At 35.9% G+C, this 16,233-nt stretch overlaps 2 protein-coding genes across 5 annotated transcripts in view; both read left to right on the top strand.

The window, feature by feature from the left end:
* Window positions 1-16,233, top strand: part of LOC109053914 (disintegrin and metalloproteinase domain-containing protein 9) — a 1,168,157-nt gene that overhangs the window by 71,165 nt on the left and 1,080,759 nt on the right. The gene's annotated exons all lie outside the window — the stretch shown is intronic.
* Window positions 1-16,233, top strand: part of LOC109053363 (proprotein convertase subtilisin/kexin type 5-like) — a 59,161-nt gene that overhangs the window by 38,081 nt on the left and 4,847 nt on the right. The window contains exons 19-33 of one of the 3 annotated variants that reach the window (XM_042730091.1): window positions 787-925; window positions 1,015-1,130; window positions 7,208-7,310; window positions 7,406-7,542; window positions 7,624-7,824; window positions 8,838-8,906; window positions 11,108-11,150; window positions 11,248-11,390; window positions 12,358-12,558; window positions 12,677-12,760; window positions 12,895-13,090; window positions 14,302-14,516; window positions 15,063-15,299; window positions 15,479-15,712; window positions 15,936-16,113. In XM_042730091.1, coding sequence (XP_042586025.1) covers window positions 787-925; window positions 1,015-1,130; window positions 7,208-7,310; window positions 7,406-7,542; window positions 7,624-7,824; window positions 8,838-8,906; window positions 11,108-11,150; window positions 11,248-11,390; window positions 12,358-12,558; window positions 12,677-12,760; window positions 12,895-13,090; window positions 14,302-14,516; window positions 15,063-15,299; window positions 15,479-15,712; window positions 15,936-16,113 — 2,296 coding nt within the window. Of the gene's footprint in view, window positions 1-786; window positions 926-1,014; window positions 1,131-2,874; window positions 4,990-7,207; window positions 7,311-7,405; window positions 7,543-7,623; window positions 7,825-8,837; window positions 8,907-11,107; window positions 11,151-11,247; window positions 11,391-12,357; window positions 12,559-12,676; window positions 12,761-12,894; window positions 13,091-14,301; window positions 14,517-15,062; window positions 15,300-15,478; window positions 15,713-15,935; window positions 16,114-16,233 lie in introns of those variants that run through there. The other 2 variants (XM_042730092.1, XM_042730093.1) reach the window with 2 other exon arrangements.

Raw genomic sequence — 16,233 nt, 5'->3', positions numbered from 1 at the left:
GAAGGGGAAACTACTACAAATGGATATTCAATAAGGTCAGGAGCAAAAATGACTGTCCACACCTTTTCAGAGCTAATTCTTTACTTTTTTTTTAATGGCAAAAGATGGCTTGCTCTGTCGTAAGCTGTTAGTAAAACAGGCCCTATGTGTTATGATTTTGACTTATTTCATAATCATTTATGGGGTTTTGTCCATTTAGACTAGTTTTACCTATCTCTTAATTTTGACTCATTTTATAGTTTTTGTCATACTTTTTGGCTTGTCAGTTTCAACTTCATCTCATAACTAACTTGAGTCATACTTTTAAGTTATGTCATAGTTTTTGTGTTATAATAAGTTTGAAAATTTATGTTAATTTCAGCTTTATCACATAACTGTGACTTCATGTGTCAATTTTGTCATAATTTTGACTTTTCAGTTATAACTTTATCATAATTGTGACTCCGTTTTGACTTATGCTCGAGTTTTTATGTCATCATTTTGACTTTATCTCATACTGGTATATGTTTATATATGGCAGAAATTGGGTTCCATATAAATGTCTCAGCTCAGGGAATTAATTCTTTTTAATATTAGCTCCTATTCATAATGATGTGTACCTTTTAAAATTAGTTTCCCAACAAGTTATTTGAGTTTTTGTAACCAATACACTCGTGTCAGTGGCTTCCAAGCATTCTCAGAGGAAACCCTTTCCAGAAGAATGTCTCTGTGTGTACATTCCAGAGTGTATTCCAGATTATTTGTGGTCTGTCTTTTTGGGAACATGATGGTATTCCCTGTGCTCAGGAACTGGCATGGAAGCGTGTAATAAGTGCGCTCTGGGCTATTACTTTGAGGAGTGGCGCTGCGTCTCCAGCTGCAGTGTGGGGCATTACTTGGCAGAACAAACGACAGACAACGGAGATGTCCAGAAGTCCTGTCAAAAGTCAGTATTTCACCGCTAAACGTGACATCCGAGAAAGTGTTTACTTTTAAAGCTGTAGCGAAGCGTCACGGCTGTGATTGTGCCTGCAGGTGTGATCCTACCTGCTACGCCTGCGCCGGGCCGGGGGAGAGGAACTGCAGCACCTGTGTGAGCGGCTATAACCTGGAAAACGGTGTGTGTGTCGTCAGCACCATCTGCAAAGATGGTGAGTACTGTAGATTCATCCATGCTACCTTTGGGTTAGCTCCTTAATTTTGTGTTTTTTTTTTCCTCCAGTTTCTGATCTGAATCTTTTAAAACAAAAGATTTAGTTTTTGCATGGGGTTGAATCACAGTCTGTTTATTTTGTTTTTCTGATGTTGGAAAGATGTGTCCAGATTACATTTCATCCCAAAATAACAAGAAAATTATATTTTGCAAATACTGGATTGATTTACTTGAAGTTTGAGGGCAGGCCATTATGCCCACCAAGGCTGCATTTATTTGATCAAAAATGCAGTATAATTAATATTGTAAAACATGATTACAATTTAAAAGAACTGTTTTCTATTTGAATATATTTTAAAATGTAAATGTATTCCTGAGATGCAAGGCAAAATTTTCAGCAGTCATTATTCCAGTCTTCAGTGTCATATTATACTAATGCTCATTTTCTGCCTAAAGAAAGATATATTATTGTAGAAAACATCTCGAAGCGCTACTTGCTGATTAAGGACCTTGTGTAGTAATCCTAGAAGGTCCTCTTTGGTTGGGTTTAAAACAACTATTACAAATAAAGAATTCAAGGCACTTCTGGTCCAAAAGAGTTTTATATTCTGGCCATCTCAATAGACTTTAAAAATTATGCATTTTGGCCTTCAGCCTTTCTCAGAGTGTACCAGGTATAGATTTGTTATTACCAATGTTGGAAACTATGGAAGCTCATTTAAAATAATAATAATAATAATTCAGCATTTTTTTTCCGCACAATTCAGAGTTTACATCTCAAAATTCATTTTTATAGTTTCTGACACAGAATTGAAAAAAAAAAAAATGTAATTGTGCATTTTTTTTGCAAATGTGAGTTTGTATCTCTTAATTTATATCATGAGTTTATATCATGCAATTCTGAATTTATATTTTGGGATTCTGAGATAAAAACTCAAAACTGGGAAAAAGTATTGTGAGATAGAAAGGTCACAGTTAACTTTATTTTATTTTTATTCTTTTTTTAATTTATTCTTCATTTGAACAAACCTTTTCATTGTAACAAACTTCAGACATGGAACTGGGCTGCCTAATATTTTTATGGTAATCATGTTGTTGTTTTTTTTCAGCATACTTTAATGAACAGAACATTCAAAAGCATTTATTAGAAATAGAATTTTGGTAATAATATAAAAGTCTTTCCTGTTGTGTTTGATCAATTAAATGCATCCTTGATAAATGAAAGTATAAATTTTTTTTGAGGGGAAAAAATCTTTAAAAAATATTTCAAAAGGGTAGTACAAAGAATACCACCATGATGTACAAATTCCTTGCAATATAAAATACATATAAAAATTGTGCAAATAACAAAAGTTTTATGCAAAATATATTAAAAAAAAAAAATCTTCTGATTTTGAGGTGAAATGTGCCCAAATATTTCAGGCCAATTTATTCTCTACATATGAATTTACAGTGTCATCCTGTGACACTGTAAAAATGATTTTTTTGATCACTTTCTAAATGTTTGTTCTCCTTTTCTTCCCGATGATCTTTCCTTCAAATCTTTTTATCCTGGATTCCAATCACACCTGGATATCCTCCTCCGCCGACCAATCAACTGGATTATAAAAAAATAAATAAACCCAACAAAACAACACTCGCCCGTCATCTCTCACTGTGACCTGATCTGCATCATTTCCTGTCCGCTGCCCAATTGCGTGCTTTCTCTCTGCTCCTCTCTCCTCTTCCTGCTCTCTGGAAAGCAAATGAGAATCGTGGGCTGAAGGCAGTTTCTGTGTGCTAGTGAAAAAGAACAATCTGTGCCAAAGGAAGGTTCTGCAGCAGCTCTGCTGTAGAACATGTTCTCTAAAGGGCTGAAGGAACTTTTCCGGCCCCACTTGCCGCTCACGTTCCGCTAATTTATATTCCAGTCGGGTACCTCGAATATGGGACTACATCGTGAGGTTTCCCGATGCCAGAACTACAACAAACCTACCTTTATCTCTGTGTGTCTGTATGTGTGTGTGAATGCGAGTGTGTCGACAGAAGCTGTCAGGGTGGTGCGACTGGAATCAGTAATAAACAGCAAATCATACATGTCAGTATTTTGTGACCAAAGCATGGATGCCAAATTTTTGTACCTTTTTCTTCGTTTTGGGTCCAAGAGAAGAATTTGGAGCGACATGCTGAGCGTTGAAGCGGCGGTTCTTTATATTTCCACAGTTTCACGCATAATGAAGACAACAATGATCAAAGCCAGTTTGTGCATATTCTGAAATAAAGCGCACTCAGAGAACCTCTATCAGTTTCAGCAAGACCTCTGTGAGCAAAGGGACACATAAACCATAGCACAGGTTCATCCACTGACCCTCATGACTGTGGAGGAACAAGGTAAAAGTACTTCCTGAAGCGTTAAGTATTGTACTAACACTAACGACCTGCCGTTTAGCCGAGCAAATAAGATAAATGCATCATGTCAGGTGGTCTCACTGTTCAGAAATTCTTCACCTCAGGCTCATATCTCATACTTGTTTTTGTGTGTGTGCGTGCGTGTGTGTTTTTGTTTCATCACGTTGCATAAGTGGAAAAATAGGTTTTCATGAAACCTAAACATAAGTAAGTGATCCCTAAAGAATCGTTGACTGGGTTGAAGTACAGGTTTTAGCCGTGGTAGCTAAATGAGGTTTGAAACGCGTTTTAATTAATTTGGTCTCATCAGGCCATCGTTTATTTTTAAAACAAATCCCTAAGTGTGCATTTTTATATCTCGCCATTTCAAAAAACAACTCCACAATATTGATCCTAAATGATTCAGGTGAAATAAAGAACTTTATTTACAGCGCAGTGTCCGTTTCAGCCGCTTTCCTCCAGAACTATTTATATTTTATTGATTCATCTTGGAAATGAAAAGTTAAACTGCTTGACTTTGAAATGGCCATCTGAAATAGTTCATTATTCCAGCTCTTTATGAAAGTAACAAGTCTGTGATACACATACGTAACTGGTGCTATTGACATAATGGAATTATTAGAGAATGTTTTTGAATTCACATTTCCAACAAATATTTATGAGTTTGAATCGAGTGTCTAGATTTTCAGTTTTTCATAATGGCCGTATTTACTGTATGTCCCTATTGCAGTATCTTGGGAAACGGTAAACATATATGAGGGGAGTATATTACGTTTTAATAAAGGTCAGAAACGAGGTGAAATGTTTAGTTATACTAATAGTACTACACAACACAAATTAGACTTCTACATTCATTAAGGACATGTTTGACCAATCCGCTTTTGCGCAATGTTAAGGGGATTTCTATGTCTTTTATTTATGAATGATTGGGTTTAAGGTGACGTAGCCTTTTATTTATGAAAAAGATTTATAAATGGTTATAGTTCAAATGAGTTGTGTTTTGTGGATGGGATTGTCCAACCACTTCATGCTAATTGTGTTTATTCATGACACAAAAAAAAGTTGTAGTATGATTGTATGTTTTCTGCGAACTCAATACATGCAACGTTACATAACTAATGTTATATAGTATTACGAGAATCAGTCTATGTTCAAATGTGTTACATTTACTCTGTTCTGGCAACGTTTTTTCTTAATGTATATATGTATTTTTATCACTGTTAACCTTAAATATATTTTGCACCCACGTTCAATTGAAATAAGGGGGAAATGGATGATCAAGTTTTCTAAAATTATTTTATATTTCTGTTTTTAGCCAACTGCCGTGAACAGTTAGTCTAGATGATGATGTGTTGTAGTCAGGGCCAAGCAAAATGTTTTATCATGTAGAGAAGACTGGACGAAACAAATGGTTTACTGATCTTTTTATTAATGAACTTTAAAATAAAAACAAGACTCAGAGATTAAAAGAGACTACTTTTGTTCACTCGTTTAGATTCTGGGCTACTTTCTGAGAAGTTAGACTTGGTGAAACAATTGCATAGCAGTGACCCGAGTCATATATAGAGTTCAGAAAGTCATAGAGCTCTTTTGACTTGGATCTGTATACAACCTCCCTAGCAACCACATAGCAACATGCTAAATCGCACTCAGAAAAGCACACAAAACTAGTGTTTTGGTGGCGAGTTTTACACTGACAAGCACTGCTCATATTTTCATCATAAAAATCTTATTTTGTCAAACTGCTTGTTTACTTTAACTTCAAGAAGTTTTGTTCAGAGTTCAATTCTTGTGGTGAACTGGTGTGAGAATGATTCAACTTCTCCTTGTTTTCTTTACAAAAGGCCCTTTTGGTTTTGAAGAGAACAATTCAGCATTTGACCGAGAGAAATTAAACTCGAATGCGCAGTGGTCACAATGACTTTAAAAGAGACAATATATGCGCAGCCCCTTGCTCTGACCTGTGGCCGTTTGCTTTAGAACAAACATTTCTAAAATATTTGCGGCTCCCATACAGCCATTGTTACTCTCCTGTGGTGAGTAACATGATAAAGCCATTACTACTGACACATTTAAATGTTACAAACCATGCAAGAAATATCAAAGCGATTCGTCAGTGTTTTTGCAATTTAATGCAAGCAGTTTGAGTGAGAAAACTCATTTAACTGACATTGGCTTTGGACCCATGTTTAGTCTAGTGATTGACAACTCAATTACGGTCATGTAGGGTCATGAGCCGCCGCTTCAGGACTGTCAGAATTGAGTGAATAGAGTGTATCAGAGCGTAAGCCTGAGGTCATCAGAAGGGTCAGCCAGCTATACATGTCCAGCTCACTCTAAAGGAGATCTCACAAATGCATTGCTTAGCCTTGGGTTAAAGGTTAGCTCAATGTATTTAGCTTTTCTCACGTTCCCATAACATCGCTTTGGGATAGTTTTGATCCATTCTGACACCCAGAGAGTGAAAAATATGTTTTGGTTATACTAACAAAGGTGTCAGTTTGACTCTATGTGCAAGATTTTTTTATTGTGGTCAGTTTTTTGCAACTCGCAAAATTATTATTTTTTTATTTAGCTTTCGGTTCTTTTTAAGTTTTCAGTTTCTAAGGCCTGCTGATTGTATGAGGGCAATCTTCATAAGCTTTCTTACTACTTTTGAGAGTGTTCTGATTTATGAATCCTGCATGTGCATGGCCTTTGAATTGTCTGCAATCATAAACGTCAGCTGGTCAATCCTTCAACCAGAAGCCTTTCCTATTAATGCTAAAGCTCTGAACAGGTAAGCACTTTGGTTTCCCTCTTTTTGTATCTATATATGCATTTCTTTTTGTTTTTTCTTTGTTGTTTGCTTGCTTTTTTTGTTAGCTTGTTTAAATGTATTTTTTACTTGTTTGCATTGTATGTATTTTTTGTTTGTTTCGTTTGCTTGTTTTATTTGCTTGTTTCTTTTTTGATTTTGTCTTTAATGTACTAGTTTTGTTTGCTTGTTTCTTTTTTGCTTTTTTGTATTTGTTTAATCTACATGTTTTATTTGCTTTATGTATGTTTTTGTTTCATATGCTTGTTTCATTTTCTTGCTTGTTTTGTTTATTTACATGTATTTGTTTTTTGTTAGCTTGTTTTGTTTGTTTGCATGTATTTGTGTTTGTTTGTTTCATTAGTTTGTTTAATTTGTTTGCATGTATTTGTTTAATCTGCTTGTTTTTGTGTCATTAGCTTGTTTAATTTTCTTTGCACGTAATGTTTCATTTGTTTGCATTTATTTGTATAATCTGCTTGTTTTATTTGTTTTGTTTGCTTGTTTCATTTGCTTGCTTGTTTGTATTTGTGTGGTTTGCTTGTTTTGTTAGCATGTTTCATTTGGTTGTTTGTTTATTTGTTTGCTTGCTTGTTTTGTTTGCTCATTTGTATTTATTAAATCAGCTTGCTTGTTTGTTTTTTTTACTTGTTTGTATTTTCCTACTTTTCTTAAACGTGCATTCAGGGAAATGTTAGGTATTTCTGATGCTACATACATAAATATACTAATATAATAAGCACTAGCCACTGGATTATATACCAACAAAGCATTTTTTTTCACTACTGCTAATACAATTTTAGTGTCTACCTATGCTAGTAGAAGTAGGATATTCTAGTTAAGCATCTTTATGCAGCTGATGTGTTATCTGTATTTTTTTTTTTTATCAGGGGAATATTTAAGCAAACCTGATAAATGTGAACTGTGTTCCTCAACCTGCTCAAAGTGCACTGGACCTGAGAGTAAAGACTGCATCAGCTGTGCTTTCACCAGGTGAGGTGTGAAAAGAACCACAGTCAAAAAAAAAGTCCCAGTGAGACAAGAGGTGCACTGTGTGGGGACAGATTTCAGTTTTTATTCTTTGGCAGGCTCTATGATAACGGACAATGTGTGATCAGCTGTGATCCTGGGAAATACAAGGGGGAGAGACAGTGTCATCTTTGCCACCACACATGCCTCGAATGTACAGACGAGGGGCCTGACAAATGTACTCGCTGTAGCAAAGGTAAACAGTCATGACTGCTTCACAAAATAGAGAAAAATACAAGCTCTTAACATTGTTCTTATTCTGTTTGTTTTCACACAGATCGATTCGGAGTGGAGCGGTACCTCTTTGAAGGGGAGTGTCGTGAAACCTGTCCAGAGGGTTATTCACATTCCTCGGAGGGAACATGTGACCCCTGCCCTCCAAACTGCACTGTGTGTACTTCTACAGGCCACTGTCTCCACTGCACCCCCTCCTACTACCCTAAAGACGGGACGTGTGCCAAACTGGAGTGTGGACTGGGTCAGTTGCATCATAACTGTTCTAGAATGTTCTCTATTGCTTGCTTGGCCTTTTCCCTGTTTCTTTTTTGTGATGTTAAGATTCTGGTTACTTTTTTTTGGAATGTGAGTGAGATTTATTTGAAAATTCTTCTGAAAATCGAATTAGTGGTTGAGCTGTAGGCGCAGTGTTAAAAACACATTGCCATTGCCAAAATGTTTTTGTGTTTGCTTTTTGGCCAGTATTTTTCACCATAATTTTCCCAATGGATGAATCTCACAAAACCTGTCAGGAAATTACATATATATGGTATTTATGATAGATGGTGTATGTGTTTATACATTATGATAGTATATGTTATACTGCTTGTGTTGTAGTTGCTAGTGGTAAGGGTGGTAAGATTTTTTTTAAATGTTTTTGAAAAAGGTATCTTCTGTACACCAAGGTGTGATTAAGTAAAAAAATGCAATTGCAATGAAAAAAATTACAGGAAGAAAAAACTTTAAAAGGCATTAATGTACTAATGTGACACAAAATGCTAATGGATCTAAAAATACACAAAAATATACTTTTTATCTTTTGATTCTGCAGTGCTGTTTCACAAAGACATGTTTTCATGAGATTCATCCCACTAGACAGAAGACTTTTCTCTCATTTTGTGTGCTGAGCTAGATCGCTTTAGCCTATGTATATCTGTAAATCTAACTCTATGGATGTTGTTTGGCTTCTCACGACACCCACTGCTGTTTATCTAATCTTCTTCACAAATTGTTATCACAGTCAAAGATGCGCTGAGCATGAGGGAAGAGCTTGTCTGCAGAAGTCAGTGGGGGAACAGAAATTCTTATCATTAGGGGCAGACATGTATAAACGGGTCCTGCGCTCTGGCCTCCAGGGCACACACGCAGCCTCTGCCACACATGCTAATACAGACATTATCTGGTTTTTATCTACATCTGTATCATGCAATTTCCTTTTCCATGTTAGCAACACTAATTCTGCTGACTCGTGGTGTGATACTTGTTCTTGTATAGGTGCAGCAGCTGACTCTGGTCATGAAGACTGTGTAACCTGTGAGGAGGGCTGTCAGCAATGCCTGACTGGTCAGTATATCATTATTTGGATGGATGTGTGCACAACAAGCATTGCTCATAAAGAAATGAAATGCATCACGTTTTCAGTAAAAAAAAACATCCTCAGTATAAAAGTCTTGAAAACGACCAATTTAATATTCTGTTTAACATAAGCAGAGGCTAAATGTTTAATTAAACCTGGAAATAATGTTTTAGCATATATTATTTATATGTACTATTTTCCATTCTTATGTTATTAACCCTATAAAGCCTAATCTATCAAGTTTTGATACACAAATGACCTCTAAATTATCAACATGATCCAGACTTTACTGAAAACATGTTGTACACAATCCTCTATATGCCTTCTGGCATCAGACTGATGACATATATTAGTTTAGATAAACTTGCATAGATAGTTTATACTTTTTAGGCAAGTAAAAAGCATTTTAGTATAATTTTAAAAACATTGATTTCAGGTTGTGGCTCATGTGGCTTTTTGTAGCAAAATCCATTTAAATCCTGTAACATTGTCAATAATATTAAAAGACTAACACTTAGGCAACTTAGGTTAACTTGGTTATACTTCTTTTTTTAGAAAAATTGTTAAAATGTATCAAATATGATACATTTAGATGAGGAACGTTTATTTGTGCAGCTCTCAATCATCATTGTATTGCATCGCATTGTTTTGACCCCAAAATAAAAACTAGAGCTTTGATAATATAACAAAGCATTTTAATGAATTACTAACACATATTATTGATGGATATAAAGTGACAACATACACACACACACACACACACACACACACACACACACACACACACACACACATTTTCAGTAGTTTATGCTGTAATTAAGATCTCACTGATTTACATTAGCTATAAAATTTCATTATGAAAAACAGCTGCAGAAAATTTCACATTTTTACTCAGTTTGGGCCTCTGAATAAAAATGAGTTGTTTTTCCTCAAGTGTGAGCTTGATTCTGGCTATATCATACTATATTTTTACTTTATCATCAAAAGCCTAATGTGCTAAATATGATACTCCATTTAAAAAAACAAAAAAAAACAACTGACTTTTATTTAATTTGTCAGGCTTTATGGTGTAATTCTTACTACTTTTTTATTATTATTCAGATTATTAGGCTGATAGTTTATAATAATTTAAAATTCCTGTAAATGGTTTACAATAATTAAAAGTTCCTGTAAATGTTTGTTCTAAATTAGTTCAAAATAGAAGCATTTCACTAATGGTTTGTAACTTTGAGCCCGTTTCTGCTCTAGACGCACCAGTGATTTCTATGCGTGTAGTGCACAAATGATAGGGGTTGTGTGTGTCTCAACACAGCTTCCAGTATCTCTTTGCATCTGTTATAATTCTCAGATTTAGAGTATATCTGGTCTGTATCTCAAAACGTGGCGGGTTGCCTGCATCTGCACTTCAAGGCAGCATTATTTGGCATCATGGCTCAGAAAAGTAGTGTCCACAGTGATGTCTAGGTAGGCTGCTCACCAGCTTGTGACAAACAGCAAGTCACTGTGTCAAGATCAAAGTAGTAAAGACACCGATAAGTGTCTAACACAAGCCCGCAACTTTTCGTCCCATTTAAATCCGATAAACCGATAAAGTTTAAGAGAAACTTACAATCTTTCCTTCAACAATACCGTCTGACACTAGAAACACATCCCCTCAGATCATATCATGTGTGAGTGGTGATCACTGTCACCCTCTGTTGGTCAGTGTAATATTGCAAGAATAAAGCCATATTCAAACTGAGGAACAATAAAAGAGGTGTTTCAAGTTTCTCATTTTTATCATCTGGTCATTCGTGGCTGTAGACATTAATTTATTTCTCTGCAGCAGCTCAGACAGATAAACAATGCTTTGGTCGAACTTCCTAAACGGGTTTATTTTTCATTCAGGGCTGAAACGCATAGATAGAGTCAAACCAAAGAAACTTAAAGTAGTTGTATAACTTCCTGAGACAACCTAGTCTCACAACACAACAGTATTACCTTCTTGTTTTGTATTATGACCTCCAGAACTGAGTGTGTGAAATGTGTGTGAGAATTTAGCACCGCAATGTCGCCTCTGCTGGTTATCATGAATAAATAAATAAAATCTGCATTTTCAGTCAAAGCTTATAAATCAGTAGTAGTTTCAGTAGCCACCGAGTCATTTCTGTTTCTATGAAGAGTGTATTAACGCTGTCTTCTCCCTTAGTGAATCCAGAGCATTGTATGTCTTGTTTACCGGACTATTATCAGTAAGTCTGTCTCATGTTTTTTGACTTTGTGACTTCGTAAGTAGTTATAATTGATGTGCTAATGATGTAAAGTGTAAGAGATGGTGTATTTCCGCAGGCTGAAATCGAGCTGTCACAAGATGTGCCCTGAGAGGACTTTTGAGGACAAGTTGTCCATGAGGTGTGCTCGATGTGATGATCACTGTGAGACCTGCGATGCCTCTCAGTGTTACCAGTGTGAGGAAGGCTTCTTCCTGTCAGGTGAGATGAGACGTGTCTGTCTGTATCATTCAGACTTCAGGCTTTGGGTCTGTGCTGTATGTGTGCAACATGCTTTTGAAGGCACCTCTGGAGAAACAGCATAGTATTTGTTGCACTTAGACAGACGTGCTGTTGCCAGTCCTGGTATTTGTTTTGCTGTCCTTTGATTTCTCAGTTACAGCTGTAGAGAGGCATATAGCTAGTCGTTACATTTTTGGTTTATGTTTGAAAATCAGTTTTTGTATAAATGCATAATTTTTAAGTCTTGTGTACAGAAAAATGATCATATATCATATTATCATACCATATCAACATATCACATGTTACTACATAGAAAAAAGTTAATTAAATAAACATTGAGCCTTTGTGACAACATGCCCCGGTTATGTATGCCACATGTAATCTGTTGTTTGCGTCTGAGGAGACTCTGAATAGAAGCTGGTTTTGACACATGAGCACACATACAGAGTATTTGTAAACAGAGTTAGTACAGTGTTGAATTTTTATTTTATTTTGCTAATTTGTATTTTTAGTTAAGTTTTTGTGAGTTGTCAGTTATTTATTTATTATTTTTTGGTTCAGTTTATTTTATTTTATTTTTTTTATTTTAGGGCTGCCAAAGTTAATGAGCATTCACTTTAAATGTTTAGCTGTGTTAAATTTCTGTTCTATTGCTGTCTAGTGGCGTTTTAAAGTTTTATGCAGACAGATTAAAAAGTTTAATAATATACCATCAAAGTTTCTTTTTAATTGTTAGAGTCCTGAAATGTATTTGTTTTTTCCCAGTTGTATTAGTATTTACTTTCAGTTAATGAAAATGTTTTAATTCAATATCAGTTTACATTTTTATAATATAACATCATTAACAGCAGTTAGCATCCAGCTCAGTGGTAAAACTTTGAACCCTCATTTAAGCCTCCACCTGCCCAAATATCTGTCTGTTTACTGAAATCCTGTGTTTCTGCAGATGGCACATGTGCAGAAGCCTGTAAGGAGGGTTTTTATGCTGACATGAAGCAGGAGTGCGAGCCGTGTCACAGCACGTGTCGATCATGTGGTGGTCCGGACGATAACGACTGTGATTCCTGTGAAGATGACATGTTTCTAGAAAGGGGTCAGTGCATCAGCAAAAGCAAGATCAAGTGTCCTGACGGAAAATTCCTAAACGGTACAAAATATTCATTTCAATAAGTCATTATTTTAATGAAAGTAAACATGAGTTATATTATATTGATTGAAGACTTTGCAAGTCTGATTCTTTGTTCACTGATTGTGTGTGTGTGCAGGTGAGGGTGAGTGTGAGCAGTGTGATTCCTCCTGCAGGACGTGTTCAGGGCATCAGAAAGACCAGTGTGATTCCTGTCAGGAAGGTGAGTGATTTCAGTTGTGCCTCCAGTCTACATGTTTCACAAATGCAAATGCAGACAGATATTATAGATACATTAGTAATCTTTGTCAAATGTTGAGAGCTGGAATCTATATGCATGTTTGTATGTCTACACAGGTATGTTTCTCACCAACAGTCAGCTGTGTGTGTCCGTTTGTCCACATGAGACTTACAGAAACCAGACGAGTGGGCGCTGTGAAGACTGTTCAGCAGACTGTTTGATGTGTCAGGACGCACATCACTGTCTGAAGTGCAAAAACGCCTTTGGTCCACTCTACCTGCAGGACGGCAAATGTGTCGCTGAGTGTAAAAGGTGAAAATGTTTATTTTTAAACAGAAAATGCTACATGTTCAAACGCATGCTCCCACAGGCTGCGTCCTGGGTTGCACTTGTCATTGTAATTTTTTAAATGTTTGTTTGTTTTATTTTATGTTGTATTTATTTTCGTTAATTACATTTTCTTTTCTTTTTCCTTTCTAACATTCATTTTGTTTTCTGTGCTTTTTTTTAAGCTTATTTTTGGGTCATTCCACGAAATCGGTGCCTTTTGCATCCCTAAGGAATAATCAAACATAGATTTAATATAACAACCAATACATTTGCTATTTAAAAACATAACAATACTATGTATTCTTTCATCAATACTACATCAAAAAAGTCAATTAAGTATTTTAAATAATTTAAATAGCATTGATGTTGATAAGGGTAAGTTTTTTGGCCTGTCCCTCACTATGATTTTTCTTTTTCAGCAGGACTTTTAATTTGCCAAATTGAAAGAGGGACTAAAATTCTGCTCATATACAGTATGTGGAAACTATCACATAGTTCTAATTAAACACTAGTATCTAGTAACGCTTGTGTCGGTAACAGGGTTGACAGAAATACCAAAACATGAGGTAGAAAAGTAGTCATAAAATAATAAATTATATAGCCTAAGATGGCACAATACAGTCTTCATTTCAAGGATATTTAAAAAAATGTTGATAAAACTTTTTTTTATTTTTCAAGTGGAAAAGACACCAGTTTCATGGAATGAGCCTTTTATTTGAATTTAGTTGTAGAGAAAATGCTGTGTTTTATTTGTATTTATTTTATTTGTTATTATTCCATTTAACTTTACAATAGAAAATTCAGTGTTTTATTTATTTAAATTTAATTAAATTTTATTTTGTTTATTATTTTCTTTTCTTTTCCTTTCTCACATTTTGTGTTCTGTTGTTTTATTTATTTTTTCTAAGTTATGTAATGATTAAATTTAAAGTAATGAATGTAGCTAACAGTACACGACAAATGGTCCTGTAGCTCAAGACTTTTATTGGGCAGTACTATAACACCTACAGTATATAATACATATTTTTAATACTGTAATACTACACTAGTCAACATTTGAAGTGGATCAAAGCCTTTCATCAAAGTTGTCCTAAAACCTAAAACCAAAGTGTGTTCTTGTCTTAGGAGAACTTTGATGAACTTTTTTGCCACATATTAACAACCATCATATAATGTCTGTGTCACCATCGCAGGGGTTACCCAGAGGTCGACGTGTGTGTCAGCTGTGCCGTGGGATGTGCTTCATGTGAGGGGGAAGCCAATTATTGTCCGAGGTGTGAGGAAGGCTACATACGTTACAAACACCACTGTGTGCATCACTGCCCTGCAGGACACTTTATAAAGGATGGAGTCTGTGAGATCTGTCCAAGGGGTTGCACCGAATGTGACCAAAGGGGCAAATGCAGTGGTGAGGTTCTCGACATTATTCATCACCGACTGACATTTTATAATAATAACCACTAATCTGTATAATTTACTGTAGCCCCAGGTAAGTGACTTCCTACACAGCTACACCACTGGCCAAAAATGTGTGAAAGAAGTCTCTTATGCTCACCAAGTCTGCATTCATTTGAAAAACAAAACTTTTGAAATATTATAACAATTTAACTGTTTTCTCTTTGAATGTATTTTAAACGTAATTTATTCCTTTGATGCAGATCGGCATATTAAAATGATTTCTGAAGGATCATGTGAAACTGAAGACTGGAGTAATAATGCAAAAAAATTCAGCTTTGCATCACAGAAATAAATTATAGTTTCTAATATATTCTAATAAAAAAGTACTTTAAATTGTAATAATATTTTACAATATTACTCTTTTTGCTGTATTTTTAATCAAATAAATGTAGCCTTAGCGAACATATTTATCAAGTTCCTTTTTCTTCTCTCTACACTGAAGATGGGCGTTACCTCTCTGAAGCTTCTTTGCTTTATCTTTCTCCTGCTCTCTCAGCATGTGAAGAGTACCACTTCCTGCATGAAGATCAATGTCTTGATGACTGTCCCAAGAGGTACTTTACAAACCTGGAGCAGAATGAGTGTACGCCGTGTCACAGTGATTGTGCAGAATGTGACGGACCTGATGAAGATGACTGCACCTCCTGTGGCGATTATGGATATGTACGTCACAACACAAAGTGTCTGTACAGCTGTCCACCAGAAACGTATCTGGATGGAGCAGAGTGTCGAGGTACGGTACACATTAAATTGATCAAAAGAGACAGTAAATACATGTATAATGCTAAAAGAAGATGCTGTATTTTTAATCGAGTAAATGTAGCCTTACATATTAATAACAATCACCCGATCATGCTATCATTATAGTAATACCACACCTGTTTTTTTGACACCAAATATGTCTGTTTTTAGAGTGTGACAAGTCCTGCCAGACGTGCTCAGGTCCTCATCCGTCCTCCTGTCTCACCTGTAGAGACAACATGAGGAAGGATGTGAACGGGCACTGCGAGGTCTTCAGTGGCTGCCCTCTGCACACATTCACCGATAAGGACGGCCAGTGCAAGGCCTGTCACAAGAGCTGTCTCCAGTGCTCGGGCGCAGACAAACAGCAGTGCCTCAGCTGCAACCCCAAACGCTTGCTGCTCAGTAAGAGCCCACCTGCACACCACATTTCATTTCCATATGAAACTGGTATCATTTTTTCAACTGAGCATTAATGACATTTATTATAAAGCAATCTAGCACAAGAGAAGTTCTTCAATTTGTTAAATAATTGCGAAACAACTGCAGAAAACGAATGTAAATGTTACACATTAGTCATACATGCATGATGTAATGTCTTGTACACATTGTTTTGGTCGTTTATCAGATCAGACGTGTGTGTCTACGTGTCCTGGTGGTTACTATGTAGACAAGGGCAAGCAGGAGTGTGTTCAGTGCCACGTGAAATGCGCGTCATGCCTGGGACATCACAGTAATGACTGTATAACCTGTAAACCAGGGCTGCTTCTGCTCGGACACAGCTGCTTCACCACCTGTCCGCTAAGGTATCATATAACTCATTTACTTAATTTTATTGCTTTATTTTATTTTAATGTAGTCTTTATTATCTTTATAAATGTAGTTACAGTTCAAACGAAATCAAATGCAGTGAAACAGGACTGTGT

Source organism: Cyprinus carpio, chromosome B8, assembly GCF_018340385.1.
Source record: "Cyprinus carpio isolate SPL01 chromosome B8, ASM1834038v1, whole genome shotgun sequence".
Taxonomy (NCBI): domain Eukaryota; kingdom Metazoa; phylum Chordata; class Actinopteri; order Cypriniformes; family Cyprinidae; genus Cyprinus; species Cyprinus carpio.
Note: the sequence above shows the minus strand (reverse complement) of the source record. Positions and strands in the feature narration are given on the sequence as shown.